At 34.7% G+C, this 18,905-nt stretch overlaps 1 protein-coding gene across 1 annotated transcript; it reads right to left on the bottom strand.

The window, feature by feature from the left end:
* Window positions 1-5,195: 5,195 nt before the first annotated feature.
* On the bottom strand, window positions 5,196-17,821 carry LOC110110650 (spindle and kinetochore-associated protein 1 homolog). Its single transcript, XM_020842244.2, has 9 exons — window positions 17,711-17,821; window positions 17,485-17,606; window positions 17,298-17,410; window positions 17,144-17,222; window positions 15,865-15,932; window positions 6,044-6,149; window positions 5,932-5,961; window positions 5,679-5,792; window positions 5,196-5,412 (listed from the first exon to the last, which is right to left on the bottom strand). The coding sequence occupies exons 1-9, from the start codon at window positions 17,805-17,807 to the stop codon at window positions 5,335-5,337; spliced, it is 807 nt and encodes a 268-aa protein (XP_020697903.1). The 5' UTR covers window positions 17,808-17,821; the 3' UTR covers window positions 5,196-5,334.
* Window positions 17,822-18,905: the final 1,084 nt, after the last annotated feature.

Genomic DNA, 18,905 nt, shown 5'->3' with positions numbered 1-18,905 from the left:
GATGATAGATTTTGATTGAGTTTAAGAACACCATGATGATTAACTATAGGTTCAAGTAGTAGTCAAAGTTTCATAACTCCATACAACTCTAGTCCAAAATATTAAAAGTGGAAAAAAATAGGGGGGTAAAAAATTGATACGACCCGAAAACATAACTTGAATCCGACCCGAATTTTTTGGTTTAGGGTCAACCCGAATTCGAAACGGGTCGGGTTTGAGTCCTGATTTTCGACCCGTTTTGAATTCCGGGTCGGGTTCGAGTTGACCCATAAATCCGAGAATGCACGATATTTACCCGGAATCCTAAAGTTCGAGCTTATTTATGGGATTTGGCTGAAGAATCGCACAAAACAGAGAAAGGTACCTTCAAAGCGAGTGAACTCTCGTCCCTTTGTTGTTTCCGATCAAAATGTTGTACCATCAAGATGAGTTTAAGGGGGTCTAACAAGCCCAAATGATAGTTGGGTTGCCACCACCCATATGAATATGTCCGCCATAGGAAATCATGGAATTTTACACTTGTTCGTTTTCTCTCATTGAATCAAATCATTTTGATCATAAATTTGCTGAGATTGGTGTCCATATGGCCTCTAAAATAATTTTATAAGTTTTTAATTATAATTTTTTTGTATACAAAAAATTTGGTTGAATATAAAAATTTCTAGCAGAATATCATTCGCTGATAAAGACTCATAGGAAATTTTTTCCGACATATCAAATTCCACAGAAACTTATTTCTAGCAGATTTTCTCGATAGTAAATCTAAAGGAAATATCAATAGAGTAAAAATGTTGCTAACAAAAATCCACTAGAGGTTTTTCCACAAAAATAAGCCACTGATATTACCAACGGAATAGGTTGTCAGTTAACCGCATGTATTTTATTGTGGATTTTATTCCATGAAGTCTGTATTGTCTGTACCTGTGGGGTTGGTTGTTGGTAGACTCGTCGAAAGATTAGTGGACATCGCCAAGCATGTCACAAGCTGACGTGACAGCGAGCCGAAACCCCATTCCAAAAAAAGAAGTATTGTCTGCACTGACAGTTATTCATACATTAAAAATACTCTGTCATACATTTTTCTTACTAAGAAAAACACAACAATGAAATAATGGAATTATATATAGTAGATTTAAACATATAACATATTCAAAAAACATCTTTTAATCTATTTGAATCTACCGTACTTAAAAAAAAAAAACCAAATAAATCAATTGAAATTACAATCGTAGAATCTAAATTGGTATATGATATGAAATATCTGAATGCTCTCTTACATTAACATATCTCAAAATATATATCTATACTCATCATTTATCTCCTTACTCTCTTCAGCCTCATAAATCTCTGAAACTCAGCTTGCATCTGAGCTCATTGCAATTGCATGCCAGCTTGTATTTGCATAATATCTAAGTTATGTCAAATTAAGTTTGTTCTCCAATAGAATAAATCCCGAAAATACTTTTATTTGTTCAATTGGGTCAACTCCATAACCTAAAAGTCTTTAAGTTGCTAGCGTAGGAACATCAATAATTGTAGGTATCATTTTCACTCTTTCTAATTTTCGATTACTACTTAGTCTTCATTTGGAAAGGCTTTTTTATTGCTTTTTAAAACAGAATTTTAGTACAAAAATAAAAAAATTTGTACTAAAACTCCATTTTAGAAAGCAATAAAAAAGCCGTCCCAAACGAAGCCTTAATCTAGATAGAGCCATTGATTTTATTCCTTACCTTTTATGAAAGCATCTTTGTTTTTCTTGAATGGATAAGTAGCATATAAGAACATAAGATAACAATCAAACTAAGTGTCCTTGCCTCCATTTTTTTAATTGTGAATGTCTTACTTAACTCCATGCAATATGAGCAAACTAACTTCCTTCCAATACTCCAAACTTATAGCATCCCATTGAAAATCATTAATCTTCCATAATAGGGCTGTTTCATTTTAAAGTTTGTTTATTTGAAATATCATATGCTAATACTCCTTTCTACACAATTTTAAGGTAATCTTTAAATAATTGTAAGAACACATCAAATTTTCTTTTTGGATTATGTGATCCAAGTATAATGATTGTGAGAAACATATAAGGTGTAATAGCCATTATTAGTACTAGGGAAAATAATTTTTTTTTCAATAGTTATTATAAGTTAAAAATACAAACATGCTTTGCCGTAGCATTGATATTATAGTATTTAAATTACAAGTTTTTTCATATTTTTTGGGCAATGGTGAAAATCATTGAAAAATTGACCTATATCGATACAAGTAATGATTTTGGGACAGTCAAGAGTCCGTTTTACAAACCGATTTCACTAGAATTTTAAATAAAATTAGTTATTTTATAGATATTTTCCTATAATTTTTTAACCCAAAAATAAATTTTAATGAATTCTTAACTAAAAATAAAAATTTATATATTATAATTATTATTTTATCTAAATATCTTAATCACTTAACAAAAATCCATTCTTCTCATTTTAGCTTAACAGAGAAAGAAATCCAAAATATAAGAGATAAAAAAAACCCTAAGCAATTCTCATCAGTCAACTCAATTGGAAGATTTATTTATCCTCGTTTACTAGTCTTTACCTATTAGTTATTTCTAATTTCAATAATTTTATATTTTTGATATTTTTTCAATCAAATTTATATTTCTAATAAACAAAAATGCAGATATATTATTGTATTGATAAAATTTCATGTGCATAACTTTTTATCATATTATAATGTTTAAGATTTATAATATTTAAATATTTATTGATGGACAATTTTTAAAAAAAATAGCAATTTTTACCTATTTAAAAAATTATTTTGAGAGATTTTTACCTACTAAAAAAACAACGATTTTTTGCCGGATGATTTTTAAAAAGCTACGGTTTGAGAAAGAGCAATTATTACGTCCTCCGACCGGATGCAGAGGAACATCCGGTTGTAGGCAAAATCGCGCTTATACCGAGATATAAGTGCGATTTTGCCTATAACCGGATGTTCCTCTGCATCCTTACACCGGACGAAATAAAAGTTCCTCTTGACGGGCACAAATATCGGACGATCGAAATGGAGCGAAAATAGTGTTTAAAGCAATTTTTGTGTGAAATGGAAGGTTGTTGGGCTACAAATTAGGGCACTACCAGCAAATTTTGTGCCATAAATGTCTGCTTGTTTTAAGTATGATTTTTCGAGGGATATTTCCATTGACTGCTCCCGGTATTTTTCTAGCATTTATTATGCCAAAAATTCTGTCCATTTTGACTCCAGAAATTGCGCCAAAAACCGTAAATTTTCTTAAGGTATTTAAAATTTTATTTTAAAATGTTAATAAATGTTAAAAAGTACTCGATCTTTATTTGGGACAACTTTCATACTGTTTCCTTAAACAACTTTCAAATATAATATTTTCTAATTTAAGAAATTTTTATACTTGAAAGCTGTTTTAAAAAGCAACAAAAAAACTGTTCCAAATGAAACCTAAGCCTTTAAAAACTGTCATTCAAAAATTACAACCAATGAGAATTCCAAGGCAGGGCAGCCCAAACCAAGTTTTCTCCCTTAATACCAAACGTATGCATAGAATCTCCAGGAATCATTAACACGCTTTACACTGCAAAAATTCTTAAAAAAATTTATGCAAAATCCGTCAAGATTTCCTAAGACTGTCTATAAAGACTCCGTTACAACCCAACAGTAAGAAGTTGAGTCCAAAACAATGAAAAGCAATACTGATGGATTTTGAAATAACAGTAGGGGACAATCTGAGCATGGATAGACATATGCTCGCGATAATTCAACAACATGCAAATGCCACTTATTTATCCGGTAAGTTTTTTCCAATAATTTCAGGCTTTATTTAAATTTTGAAACGGTAATTTTTGTTTAAAAGTATAAAAATTTACCAAAAAAATTCAAAAAAATGAATTCTCCACCGTTGCTTAGCTTGGTTGGTGGGAAAGTACGGTTGGAAACCCCCCAACCAGTACTCAATTCCCCTCGAGCGGCAACACCTCTTAAGTGGGATTCAATCAAGTGCGGGCCAGGAGATTTCTAGGGTGGGTGCCTCTTTTAGGTCAGCTGAGGATTAGTCATGCCACCAAGCACCCTTCTCAAAAAAAAGAAAGAATTATATTTGTTCTTTGGATCAATACAAACATCCCTGGTTAGGGTTTAGGTTAAGAATGCATTGTAATCAACAATATTTTGAGAGAGCGGATTGACTTTCCGCTTTGTCAGAGGCATGAATCAAGCCAGTGAGATTTGCATCCCTGACCACATGAATATTTTACACAGCTCTTCTTGGTCTATTGGTTGAGAGCTTAGGCTACCAACTAAGAGGTCTAAGGTTCGAGTCTATGTGTATGCGTTGTGTGTGTGAGTTTGCCTTAAATGACCTAAATGTCCAAAAAAAAAAAAAAATGACCAGATGAATATTTTCATACCAAAATGATGATATTTAGGAAACACAAGATCAGTGAATTTACCGAATCTGCTATCTTGCCATTTGAAGGATTTGAAAATTTTTTGGTAATTGCACTCTCATTCAATATGGAAGAAATTCTAGGTTAATGCTCCTCTGGAGGAGAAGATTGTTGCAAAAATTTTCAAATTTTTGCTAAAAACAGTTTTTCTAGAAAAATTCTGAAGTAATTGTTAGACAGCAATTATGCACTGGTTTTTTTTGTCATAGAAAATCTGTTGAAAGGTCAAACGATTAAGATTTTTAATATTCTTGATGTTGTCTGAAAGAGGACTCCTTGGCCTATGTGTTCTCCTAGTTCTCTAGACTATTTAGCTTATAGCCTTCTAGCATTTCATAGTTGCTTCAATTTTAAAATGAAAATGAGAGAATTTCATCTAAAGAATTTCATAACATTTGCTGATCTACAAATTTGCCTAAAGACTAGCCTTTTTTCGGGCTGCTTCAGAATTCTATTGCAAGAATGTGGCATTTAAATTACCTAAACCCATCTAATGCAGCAGATCTTCTACGAATTTGGAGAAGACCAATTTTACTCTGCTGATCAATATTACCACCAACTTAATTCCTTATGGAGCTTACGCGAATGGCTGGTTTTTAATTCTCATTTCACATTTGCATTATTTACGACATAATGCATGATAAAAGAAAATTATAGCCTTAATGCAGTCTATGAAGTCTCTTTGTTACTTTTAGAAAAAAGCAAACTACAACATCCTGGTAGGCTTAAAATGGTTATTAATGGAAAACATGACTTAGGTAAAAACAACACGAAGGACAAACAGGATAGCAAACAAAGGGGTTAAAAGGCTTCCACCTACCTCAAGGCTTTGGTGCCTTCCTAGAGACGAGCAAAAACATCACTGAGGTTCCAAAAGTGTCATTATTCGATGGAAACCAATCCGAAATTCTTGAATACGACCAAGATGGCGAAGTACCTATTGAAACACAACAGCGTTAGAAATACAAGCAAAAGATTTACGAATTGCTATAAACTATTTGCATGCTTGAATTAGCTGTGGAATAGCAATTGCTTACTAAGTATATATTCAATATCTAGAGTTTCAAGGTACAAATAAACTCATTCAACAGTGATTTTATACAGACATTAGCAACTAAGATATCTAGTGAAAGTCTTCTGATATTCAGCTTTCATTAGCATTTTAATAATTCACGAAGAAGGATGACAGTACTAAGAACTAACAGTTAAGGTGGCTTTCCCTGTGTTGTCAAGTTTCAATCCTGGCCCTTTTATATCTGATTCAAGGAGGAAGTGTTTGCCTTTCACTTCTGGTGACATTGTAATATCTCTTAATTCCTGCATTTTTCAAGCAGATCATCAAGTAAAACATGGCAATGCCACAAATCTGTGAATGACTGGTACAAGTCTATAGGCTGAATTAACATAATAAATATGTAATATATAAGGCTTGCAGCAATCAAATTAAATTACATACCAAAGCCCTATCCCATTCAGTATCTGATAGCTGCATGAGCATGAATAAACTTTATCAATGTATGTAGGTCAGACAGCAAAAATCTAAATAACAAATTGATCCAAAGCCCAACCTTCTTCCTATCTCGTGCAATAAGTTGGGAATTGGCATCTGCATGTGCAGCCATCTCATTTACAGCGATATTTATCTTGTCTAAAGTCAGCCTGCCCCGCATGTAACTATGGTACAGATATATAGGAAGTGAAGCACTTTCAACTTAAAGATAACTTGTAAAACACTCATCAAAGCATATAATCAAATAATAATGACTCAGTCCTCAACCTATATATAATTACATGCCATGCACAAAAAGCATAATTAAGTATAAAGAAGAAAATAACTATTAAAACAAAAAATTGCCAAGATCCAGAAAATTGAAGAATCTCTTGTTAATTATCAATAATTCAAACATAATACAATGATTTCCGCCAGTTCGTCAACCATCATCGGACTTCCACTAGTCCGCCGACCACCACTAGAATTCTTCCCGACCATCGCCGAACTTCCACCCAACCACCAACAATCGCAAGAGTTTGCCAGACTCTCACCCGACCATCAATCGTCACCAATTATGACCTCTCCAACCAACATCGCCGACTACAGTCCTTTTAGACCTGCGTCACCAGATAACGGTCCTTCTGACCTCCGTCTCCCATCGACTACGATCCTTCTGACCTCCTTCGTCCATCAACTACAATCCTTCCAACCACCGTCACCCACCGATTAAGGTTCCTCCGACCATCGTCACCCAACTACGGTCCTCCTGACCTCCGCCGCTTGACTACGATCCTTCTGACCACTGCCATCTAACAAGGGTGTCAATTCAGGTCGACGAGTCGGGTTCGGGTCGAACCTGAGTTGACCCGGATCTAAACGGGCCAACCCGAGCCCGACCTGTTTTTGCAAACGGGTTGGACATTTCAAATCGGACCCCCGCGGGTTGACCCGACCCGACCCGGATCAAGACTCAAATAGAGTCTCGAGCACGCTGCGCGCGTCAACGGACAGAGTTTGCGGAGCGCGAGTGAGTGCGCAAGTGCTGCGCTGCTGCCGAAGTCATCCGCGGAAGGGCCAAGGCTGGCTGCGGGCGAAGTCTTCCGCGGGTCCGCGAGCGCCAAAGCGGACGGAGTCATCCGCGGGAGGGCCGAGGGCGGGACCGTAAGTGTAGGGCTGCAGGCCGAGTCATCCGGAAGGGCGGGACTGGCGGACCGCGAGTGTGCATGCGGATTGGAGGAGTTGGGTTGACCTAGTTAGCAAAAGGGTTGGGTTCGGGTTTGGATTTTTGTCCCGTTTCAAAAAACGGGTCGGGTTCGGGTTGACCTGGCAACCCGAAATCAACCCGGCAACCCAACAATCAACCCGAAATCTGCCCGCTGCTGCACGCTAGATGACCCGAGGTCCGCGGACGACTCTGCCAGTCCAATTGTTGTCATCAGCTAACCACCTGATCTCTAATGTTGGAACATCACCTAACCACTTCCAATAAGCTTTCATTGGCATATGGTCTAGCTCCATGCATTAACAGAACGACTTATGATCGTTGGATCAATGCCTGTATGCTAATTGCCACCTGATTTCCTCCCGACCACCGACGGACTTTCGCTAGTCCGCCGACCACCGTCGAACTTCCCATGTCCGCGACCACCGTTTGAGTTCTTCCCGACCATTACAGGATTTCCGCCCAACCACCAACTATTGCAGGAGCTTTCCAAATCCCGCTAGGCCATTGATTGTCACCAATTATGACCTCTCCGACCAATATCGCCGACTATAGTCCTTTCAGACCTCCGTCGTCAGATAAATTTCCTTCTGACCTTCGTCTCCCACCGACTTCAATCCTTCTAGCATATGTCGTCCGACGACTACAATCCTTCTGACCACTGCTGCCCACCGACTACGGTCCTACCGACCATCGTCGCCCAACTACCGTCCTCCTGACCTCCGCCGCCTAACTTGTCCTTCCCACCACTGCCATCCGATTACGATCCTTCCAACCTATATTGCTCGCCGACTATGATCCTGCCGCCCAAACGAACATATAAACATTGATTCGTCCAACTCCGAGGATATAATGTACTCTATATGATGTATATTTGCTACATCGAGCCAAGACCTCCCTTCTAAGGAAGGGCCTCATTTGTAATCAATTGCAAACATTAGTTGATTCATTCAAACTAGGCTAGGCCCCGTGGTTTTTCTCCTTTCCAAAGGTTTCCGCGTAAAAATTATGGTGTCCCTTATAAACTCTATAATCACACTCTCTTATATGTTTATGTGTTGGATATTCGTACAAAGCTAAGACGCTAAATTGTATCACTCTCTACAATCGCGAATATTCTAGGACACAACAAGTGTTACTTATCCTAAGGAAGAAATATCATTATTTCCTTATAGATTAACATTTCTCACCCCTCAACCAACCAAAGTATAACCTAAAACCAACCATTCCCACACAAAATAAACCTATATAAAAACCATCTTTAACTCAACAATGAGAGGTTTACTTACGAAGCAGGCATTTCAAACTTTGCAAGTCCAATCAACTGAATTAAAATAAAAAAAAAAAAAAAAAAAAAAAAAAAACTGAATCAATCTCTATTACTGAATCTATTAAGAAAATCATTAAGCCTACAAACAAACTACAAGAACTTCCGCAAAACATCCTTTATACTCATTTTTATCATACATAAATCTCTCTCATACTCATCTATCACTCATTACTATCATGCAGATTATTTATATCCTTAAAATAATCTCTAAGATTTTAAATAACATGAATTAGAATAATGATGTCAGTGTAGAAATGGAAACCCTTCAAAAAAACTAAATATAAGAATTGGTACAATTACAAAAAGAAAAGAAACCAATGGGATGTAGATGGTTCATTACCATAAAATGAAAATATGATGTTCACTAAGAAGTTATAAAGATAGACTAGCGGCTAAAGATTACACTAAAACATCTAAGATGATTATCTTGAAATCTTTGCTCCAGTTGCTAAAATGATAATTATTTTATTTCTTTTATTATTAGTAGCTAACAAGGATTGGAAGTTAAAAAAATTAATGTGAAAAACATCCTCTTATGTGATGACCTGGCAAAAGAAGTATGTATAGAGGTTCCACTAGAATTTGGCTCAAATGTAAAGCAAAAAATATATAAGCTAAAAAAAATTATTGTATTAGTTCAAACAATCTCCAATGGCATGATTCAAAAGGTTCGACAAGGTAATGCTCAACATGGATCAAAAAAAAAATCAAAGACACCATAAAATATCTATGAGATAAGGATCATAATGAACCAAATATTTACGAATGATCAAATAGTCCTTGACTATTTAAAAGTCCTATTCTAATCACTTGACTTTTAAGATAAGGACCTAAATGATCCCTTGGAAGGACTAATTTAGTCCATATTTAAAGAACAAGGCCCAAATTGGTACTTCTATTTATCCATGAACTATTTTGGTTCTTTAAAAAAAGTTACGGGGCCAATTCAATCTTTTTTCTCAATTATCTATGAAACACACAACTTTAGAGGAAGTTTTCATATTACTAGTTTATATTGACGACATTATCATGATAGGCTTGATATCTACTGACGATAATTAAAAAGAAAAGCTTCAATATTTGAAATCAAAGAATTAGATAAGCTAAAATGCTTTTTTGACACTAAAGTTACACACTCTCAATATGAAATCTTCATATTGTAAAAATATTTAATTGACATGTTGAAAGAGATCAGTATGTTAGAATTAAGGTCGTTAAGAACTTTCTAAAATCTAATCATGAACTTGGATATGCTCCAAAAAAGCACAACTGTGAAAAAAATCTCTTATCAAAGACTAGCGGAAAATTTTACCTACTTATAGCATATTAGAATTGGCATTGTCGTTGTTGTTGATGTGGTGAGTTAATTCAGGCACAATTCTACATAATTGTATCTTAAAGCAATATGCAGATTTTATAATATTTAAAGAAAATCCCAAGTAAATAAATTCTAATAAATAAGGGAGAGAATTTCACACTTGAATCATACACAGATGCAAATTATGTAAGTTTTATAATTAATAGGAGGCCAACTTCAAAATATTGCACATTTTTAGAAGGCGACCTCATGACATGAAGAGATAAAAAAATAAAATATGATAGCAAGATCTAGCACAAAAGTTGAATTTAGATCTATGACACTGATAATTTGTGAATTATAATGACAAACTATCCTAAAAGATTTCAAGCTTTAACAAAAATGACCTATAATGTTATTGTATGATAATAAGTTAACCATCGATATTGTACAAATCTCATGAAATATACATTGAGTTGATCAACACTTTATGAAGCAGGAACCTGAAAGTGATGTAATATGTGCTCCGTTTGTAATCACAAGTGAACAACTTGTTGATATTCTCACCAAAGGATTATCTAGAGTGGTCTTTTATAAATTGTCAGGCAAATTTTGAATGGATAACATCCATTCATTCACTTGAAGAGTGGAAAAAATTGTGTAATTTTTGCCAACTAGGATCCATCCTTTCCAAGATATTTAACATATTTCCTTCATCTTTCAATGTCATCTCATTAATTTATGAGATCCTTACTACCTACACATCAATCCATGGGCAATTGTAATTATTTTGTATTTAATTATTTTCTTTTATTTCATTTTTTTTCTATTAAATACTTGAATACAATTGTACAAATCTTATATATGTTGAAATGAAGAAGACTTGATCAATTCTTATCAATATTACTAAGATATACTAGAAAATGATGTGAAACGTGCATGCAAGAATGATTAACTTAAGAAAATTTGCATGCTTAATATTCCAAGAACACATAATTGTATCTAAATGGTGAATTTAAACGATGCAATAAAACACAAAGAGCGGTAAGACAAGCTTAGGCCGAATCACGTGCGTGAAAGTTAAGATCAGAAAACAATCAAGTTAATCTAACGTTACATACATGAATTGTTTCAACAATAAATCTCTATGCTAACAAAAAGATTAGTACTATGAAATGATCATCACACAAATCTACTAAATACTAAGCTTTAGCGGAGAATAATTGGCATGATCGTCATAAATCACATTAAAACTATAATTGATGAGTAAACTAAGGAGATAAGAGAATTAGATGGGAGTTTACCCAAAAATCAGAAAATAAGCAGTTCCCGCGGCTGTAGGAAGACTTGGGAGGAAGTAGGAGGTATTCAAGAACCTTCATGAAGGTGCATTCAGTGGTTTGGAATGTCCGGACAGTGTTTGAAGACCTTCTAGCGGGCTGGACAGCAAGAAAACATGTTCCAAATCTCCTAAACAGCAGGTTTCAGGTGCTTGAAATGCGAAACAACAGACAGGAGAGGTTTGGACAGCAATGGGTTGAATTATGGGGATGACCAGCTAGTGTGGAACTGCAGAAATTTGCTGGATAGCAGTTTACCAACATGCAGAATTCTGGACAGCAATCCCGTTCAGGAAATACATTAGGTTTTCGTGATCAGTTGGAGGGAACGGAGTGGTGTAAGGGATTAGGAGTTCCCTTGCAGCTCTCACCTCCTCAAGAATTAATTTTGAGAGCTAGGGAGAGAGGCCAGTATACTGTTAGAGAGAGGGAGAGGGAAATTAATCACAAAATTTGGGATTAATTTCCGATTTTAATTGGATTTGGTGGGATTTAATTTGAATTTTGAATTCAAATTAAAGTGGGAATTAATGGACCCTTGTTTGGAACCATGATTTAAGCTCCTAATTAAGGGAAGGAGTAATGGGCGGCCATAGAATAGAGAGAGAGAGAGAGAGAGAGAGAGAGAGAGAGAGGGAGGGATTTGGGGAGAGGATTTGTAACTTCCAAATCAATTTATATCATTTAGGAAAGAGAATGACAACTCAAATCTAATTTGAAATTCAAATAGACTTGGAGTTATACACTTTCCTAATTTAGATTTGCAAATAAGGAAAGTTTTTTAAATTTGAATTTCAAATTTCAAATTGAGGAAAGGGACTAATAAATCCAATTTGATTTATTTTGAAATTGAATTCATGATTGATACTTTCCTAATTTTGATGTAAAACAATACATGCGAAGATGAGTTGCTTAGGGAAATTTGCACGCTTAACAGTTCAAGAACAATTCTAAATAAAACTTATGCCAATTTAAACGCCAAGATAAAATAATAAGGCAATAAAACAAGCTTAGGCTAAATCACATGCGTGGAAGTTAAGATTGTAAACTAGTCAATTACCATGACGTTGCAAACATGATTGGTTCCAACAAAAATCCCTTTCTTAACAACAAGACTAGTCTCTATGTTAGAGTATGCTCAATCAACTCTCTAATTATAAGGCTGTAGCGGAGAGTAATTAACACCGTCCTCATGAATCTATTAAAACCACAAGTGAGAAGCAACTAAGAGGATAAAGAGTTGGGAGGATGAGTAACCCCAAAGAAACAGGAAAGACAGCTCCGGTGGTTGCTTGGGTGCTTGAGAGGAGGTAGAAACTACCACGAGCCTTCGAGATGCAGCAGGACAGCAATCTGGACTTTAGAGGCAGCGGAACAGCAATAGGAGGTTGCCATGATTGCTGGACAGCAGCTTTGGTACTTGTAAAATCCGGGACAGCAGATTTACTCCTTGGATAGCAGCAGCTTGGCCACATTGGAGAGGTCTTTTGGACAGCAGAAACCTCTTGGAGATGTAGGACAACAATACATAGTTGCTGTAATTTCTTAGACAGCAATTATAAAACTCCCAAAGAGAAGGAATTTAGTGGAATGAGCCTTTTGGAAGGCACGGGTAGGGTTGAAGGGGTTTTCTTAAGCCTGAAATTAAATTTCAGGTTCGACAATGAGAGGCTAATGTTTGAATTTTGAAATGAGAGGGGAATTAGGAGGGAAAGTGGGGAGGGGATTTAGTTAATTAGATTCCCAATTTATGGGATCTAATTAATTAAATGGGGACTTGGGTGGCCGGCCAAGGAGAGAGGAAGAGAGAGAGAGAGGGGTTTGGTATTGTGGAGGTGGGCCTAAGCAATTAAGATGATTGAGGAGATAAATCTGAATCTAATTTCATATTTAACTTAATTGATAACCTCTCCTAAATTAGGGGAGGAGCAATTAAGAGAGAATTCAAATTCAATTATTTGAATTTGAATTTTAAATCTCTTCCTAAATTAATGGGCTAAATTAGGAAGGGTGTTATGGTGAAATTGAAATCAGATTTTGGAGACATGGGGGTTTGAATGGATGGAGGAATTTGTGGAGCTACCTTTCAAATATAGCTTGAACAAATTTGGAAGTTATTTGAAATTCAAAATTTGAATTTCAAATTTTAGGAGTATCTCCCTAAATCAATGGGACCAATTTTGGGATAGTGGTGATGAGGGAAGTGGTCACCATTAATGGTGGGGACAAAGTGGCCGGCGGCAAGGTGATGCGCGGCGGGGTTGGGGAGGGTCGGTCGTGGGGGTTGGGTGATGCCGGCGGCTTGGGTAGCCAAAGGTGGCCGATGGGTGGGCTAAGGGGAGGTGGAAGGCTCAGTTTGGAGGGGAGGAGGGTCGCGTGGTGGTGGCAAGGGGCGGGATTAGGTGGCCGGCAGTGGTGACTCCAAAGGAGGGGAATTCGATGCAAGGAAGAATAACAGAAAAGTAAGATAAGAGAACCGTGAACCTTGGAATCCACCAAGATTGACGGGTATTGCAAATCACCCTCCTCGGGCTTCTCCCCTCATGAACTCACTAAGAGATCAACAAGAACATAAAATTTTCATATCATAATCTCATCATCCTTACATGAAGAGGGGGAATGCTATTAAATAGCCGAACAGAATAAAAAAAAAAATAGCAAAGGAACACAATTGCCCCTAAGGCAAACAATGACGAGACTGTTAAGCAAGGGCATAAACGAAAGAAATACAATAGACTCATAAAACAATAAACAAATACATCAGATACAATAAAATCAAAAGTAAGATCGTGACCGTAGGATCATTGATGTTCTGATGTCCTCATCAAATTTGGGATTCCCTAATATGGAAAAAAATTGAAATTCGAATTTGAATTTTAATGAATTTCAAATTTTCATCTCTCAACTGAGCTAGAATTAGGAAAAGTCATTATGGTGATGAAATACTCATAATAGGAGCGAAATTATGAGGGGAGGCGGGCGGCAAACGGGGAAAGGGCAGCTAGGTGAGCGCGGTTGTGGCTAGGTAGTGTGGTAGGGATTTAGGGCGGTGGAGCTAGAAGATGAATTGTGGGAGGAGGTTGAGACCTGGTGGTGGGGGAGTTGGAAGGGTGGGTGATGGGAGTAGGCGAGAAAAGAGATGAAAGAAAAAATACAATAAGATAAAAGTAAAACTAAACGAACTCTCACAAAGAGATCGTAAAACCGTGAACCTTGAGGATCCGCCAAAGTTGACGAGATTGCGATCACACCCCTCGCGGTCTCTCCTCTCATAACTCACAAAGAGGTCAATTTCCTCTCTCATGACTCACTAAGAGATCAGACAAGTAGAATAATAAAATATTTCCTTAAATGAACAATTTCATCCCAAAATCAAAACAACTATCCTATAAATAGGCCTCATGAAAAGAAAAGAAATAAAAGACTAAAATGCTCTTCGGGCTACAATACTACATGACCACCAGTAAGGGTATAAAGGGAAAAACAACAATATAAAATAAATTAGTACATAAAATATATAAATAAATAACTCAAGATCGTAGCAGTTGATCTCCGATGTCCTCCTCAAAAAATCTCTGTGTTCATATTAAATCTAATTAATATGATTAAAGGTCATATTCTCACTTCTATTCAAGTCTCAAAATTAAGATTTCTATTTACATTTGGTGTAAGAGCAAAGATTTCTTTGAGGAATTTCAATCTACTAGAGTAATTGATTTTAATTTTCATAATGGTGGTTCTCCACATATACAACAAAGAAATCTTTAGTCCACCAATGAAATACTAGCCGTTGAAAGGATGTGTCAATAAAAAAAGAGAGAGATCTTTAAGCTCATATGAAACCCTAAGCTGAGATGTCAAAGCATAAAAGCCTCCAAGACGAAAAAAAAAGCCTCCAAGCATGGGTTGAAAAAAAAAACTAAAGATACTCAACAAATATTCACAAGCCTCGAATGAATCAAAGCAAGCCCTATTTAGTTGTACGCATTCAAACACATGATTTTGCTAGTCCTGATGCAGATTTTTCCATACGTAACACCAATCACAAGGAGCTTTGAACGAATTTAGGAAGTAAGGTACAATTAGTTCTATCGAATGCAACTTTATCATCTAAGAAATATTCTAGGGTACCTCCATAATTAATATTTAGTCACATTTAAACACTTCTTAATTGCCTTAGAGTACCTCCACATTTAAGCATTCTAAGTTATCTCCATAATTAATATTGCACATAGTCATCTTAAAATTCTCAATTTCTCATTGAACCATGCTCAACTAATTTAGCAACTACTTTTTAATTGCTCGCCAATTGAATTCATAAAACATAGCTGACCAAATTATATTTTATAAAATTTACTTTTAAGTTCACATTATATCCTTTAAAGGTATAAACTCCTAAAACACTTCTCTAGTTCTCTATTTAGCGCATAGGCACTCCGTGGATTTTCTTTTATATATATATATATAATAAATAAAAAAAGTTCAAACTTATTGCATATGGCTATCATTTATCATTTAATAATATTGATTCATAATTATTTATGCTTGTGTATATATGTTTAGTCTCTATTTTGAATCACATTCATGTCCCTTATTATGTCCATAGATCATAAGCATGAAGCAACAATAAATAAGATTATAACACTAAAGATGCATAATATCATAGGTTCAGAAGTAAGAACAATTTTATGAAGGGATATATACTCACGTTGATAAGGAATCAAGCTCTAAAGCAGTTACATACCAACGTGGTGCAGGACGACGACCCTTTTTCTCCTATAATTGTTGGACTAAAAGCTCATCAACTTAAAAATTATGACTAAAATTACAATAGGTTAGAACGCTATATATAAAAAGCTTGATTTCAAACACAAATTGTAAGCAAGAGCAACAAAAAACAAAAAAAAAAACAAATAATTGAAATCATTAACCATGTGGTGATATATACGATATGAAATTTAATAGAGGAAAAACTTCATAGACATGGTCAAAATTTTTGCAATAAAGGGTTGTTTGATTTGATAACATATCTTATGTTATGTTATATAATATGGCAAATATATTGTTCGCCAATGTCTTTAAATGATTTTCATAAATAACAATCATATTATATTTTTATTGATTGATATCTAATGTCACAACGGAAGAATCATGATTTTATATTTTAATATAGATGGCATTGATATTCATTAATATAATAACTTGAACCAATAATATAGCGCGTGATAAATAACAATAATATCTAATAAAATTGAACCAAATAACCCACGATGCTAGAAACGGAAAGACAACGAGAAAGAAAAAAATAATGTTTTACAAAAAATTATCTGATTTAAAATTTCCACATTGTATTTCTTTTGGGAAAAAATTAGGATAATATATTCTAACATAATTTTCATCAGGATGATCTAAAAATTTGAAATGTCAGCTTTTTTATGTCATATGCTACTGACTATATGTAAATATCTTATTGTTTTATTATTTTGTCATATGTCCAACATTAAGGATCTTTATTATTTTTAATTATTTATAATTAGAATCACATCATTTCATATCATTCGTATATAACAAAAACATCACATGTTAATTTTTTAAGTTCATTCTAATAAAATTTGAATATCATCAGCATAGAACATCCGCTTGTAAATATGTAGAAAATATTAGAAATGATATTTTTTTTATTAAATTTAAATCAGAATTTAATTCTTAACTGAATAAAATGAAGAAAAAATATTTATTTAGCCAACTCAACATAGTAGGATAAAGTCTTGATATTGCTATTGTTATATACTAATTAAATTTGAGTTAGAATATGCTCAATTAATTTTGCTTTCCTTCTTTTGCTAAGGCAAATAATATTGGAATGAACTACACAGAATTTCACATACAGGTGGACAGATTAGTCCTTTTTTTATTTAGAAAATGTGGAGGATCTAATACTTTCTAGAAGTGGAGAGATAGTAAAAGATTAGAGACTCCATCATTACCTTGGGAACAAGAACAATCTCATCTTTGGATATGGAAGTTTCGGTAAGGGTATTCTGGCTTATCAAGTTTAGATTAAAACTGAAAAAGAAATAGGCATATGAAATTAATAGCTGAAAGCAAACGAATTTGTGGATCAGTTTCACCAAAATTCACCTAGCATTAACACCGAAATCTGACAACTCCACGTTTTCGCGCATCCCGGATGGCATATTCGCGAGCATGTGATGCAGCTTCTTTTGCTGGTGCAGAGATTGCTGGATGAGCTTCTGCGGCAAAAACAGGTGGGGATCGAGTTAATAACGATAAGTATATAAAAACTATGAAGACGGCGGGTCAAAACCTTGGCTTTGGGGATCGCACTTCTTTCCTCTTGTAACCGGTTCTTGATTGCTTGAATTTGAGACTCCATCGCGGTTAGGGTTGAATCCATGGCAGTGAGATCGGGCATGCTGGTGGAAGGCACTGAGGTGTTTCGGGAAAACAAGGTTTAGGGTTTCGCTTCAATTACCTGGTACTGGAAATCAGGATTCGGGGGCGGTAGATTGGGAAAAAGAGGTAGAGATTACTGTTGCGTGCCAGGACGAGCTCCTGGAGCTCCATTATGCGAGCGTTGAACGAGGAGACGAGTGTATCTAGTGAAGAGCTTGCTTCTCTCAGATCCATTCTCTGTGGCTCTTCCTCTTCTCTTTTTCCGAAGATAAGTTCGAAACGATCGAAATAGGCGGGAACTGTGAACACAATTCCCAGCTTGATGGGTAAGGGCAAAGGCGGGTCCCTTTCTCTCTTTGTCTATATATATGGATTTTTTTTTCGAATTATATTATTTTTAACTAATGTAGATTAAAAATTTGTATTATATGATTATTTATTAGATGTAAGTCAAATTTTTTGGTTTTTTATGATATAGATTTTTTTTGGGAAATTTTTATAATATATTTCAAACATATTTAAATATGATTATACTGTATGGCTATTATTAGATGGCGTTGACTGATATGTAGAGAATATATAATGTCAAGAGAGATGTAATCAAGAAGAGCTCAAGATGATAAATAATATTTTGAATTTTTTTTTCTAAGAAAAATAAATATTTTTATTAACTTGTTCATCTTCAATAAATACAGTTGCTTAAATTATAAGAAAAATTTATTTTTAATTTTATTCATAAAATTATGCATTTCACGATCATATTTTGTCCACCCTCAAAAGAGAGGCTAGTTTTGTCCTTGAAACAGTGGTGAATGATGATGACAATAACGGCTACAGTTGAAACTGGAGGTGAAAACCATAATCAATTATGATAATAATGAACAAAAATGTCGTATTTGGCAGAGGGTTTAGGGTAGCAAACAAACACAACAATAAACTTGTAAGCAGTTTTATTTGGACGTTTTTTAAATTTAGGCAAAACATTTCAAATCAAATAATCAAATTGCAAAGAAATCGAATCAAAATTTGCTTGTATTAATGTTAAATTTATGCTTTGATATTAAAATTTTAAAAAAATATATTATTTTCATTAAGGTTTTATTTGGGATGAATTTATTACTATTTTTTTAAATTAATTGTTATTAAAAAATTACTAAGAAAATCATCCCAAAGGAAGTCTAAGTTAAATTTTTTTTTTTACTAAAATATAACTTTACAAAATAATAAGATAAGAGAGTCTTCTCAAACAAAATCTTCTTTTTTTCCTATTTTAAAAATATTTTGATAATAAAAAATAACTTTATAAATCAGCAAGAAAACTCACCCAAAAAA

The sequence above is a fragment of the Dendrobium catenatum genome, unplaced genomic scaffold (genome assembly GCF_001605985.2).
Source record: "Dendrobium catenatum unplaced genomic scaffold, ASM160598v2 fragScaff_scaffold_1639, whole genome shotgun sequence".
Classification (NCBI taxonomy): Eukaryota; Viridiplantae; Streptophyta; class Magnoliopsida; order Asparagales; family Orchidaceae; genus Dendrobium; species Dendrobium catenatum.
The sequence above is the reverse complement of the archived record's forward strand: the minus strand, read 5'-3'. Positions and strand labels throughout refer to the sequence as shown.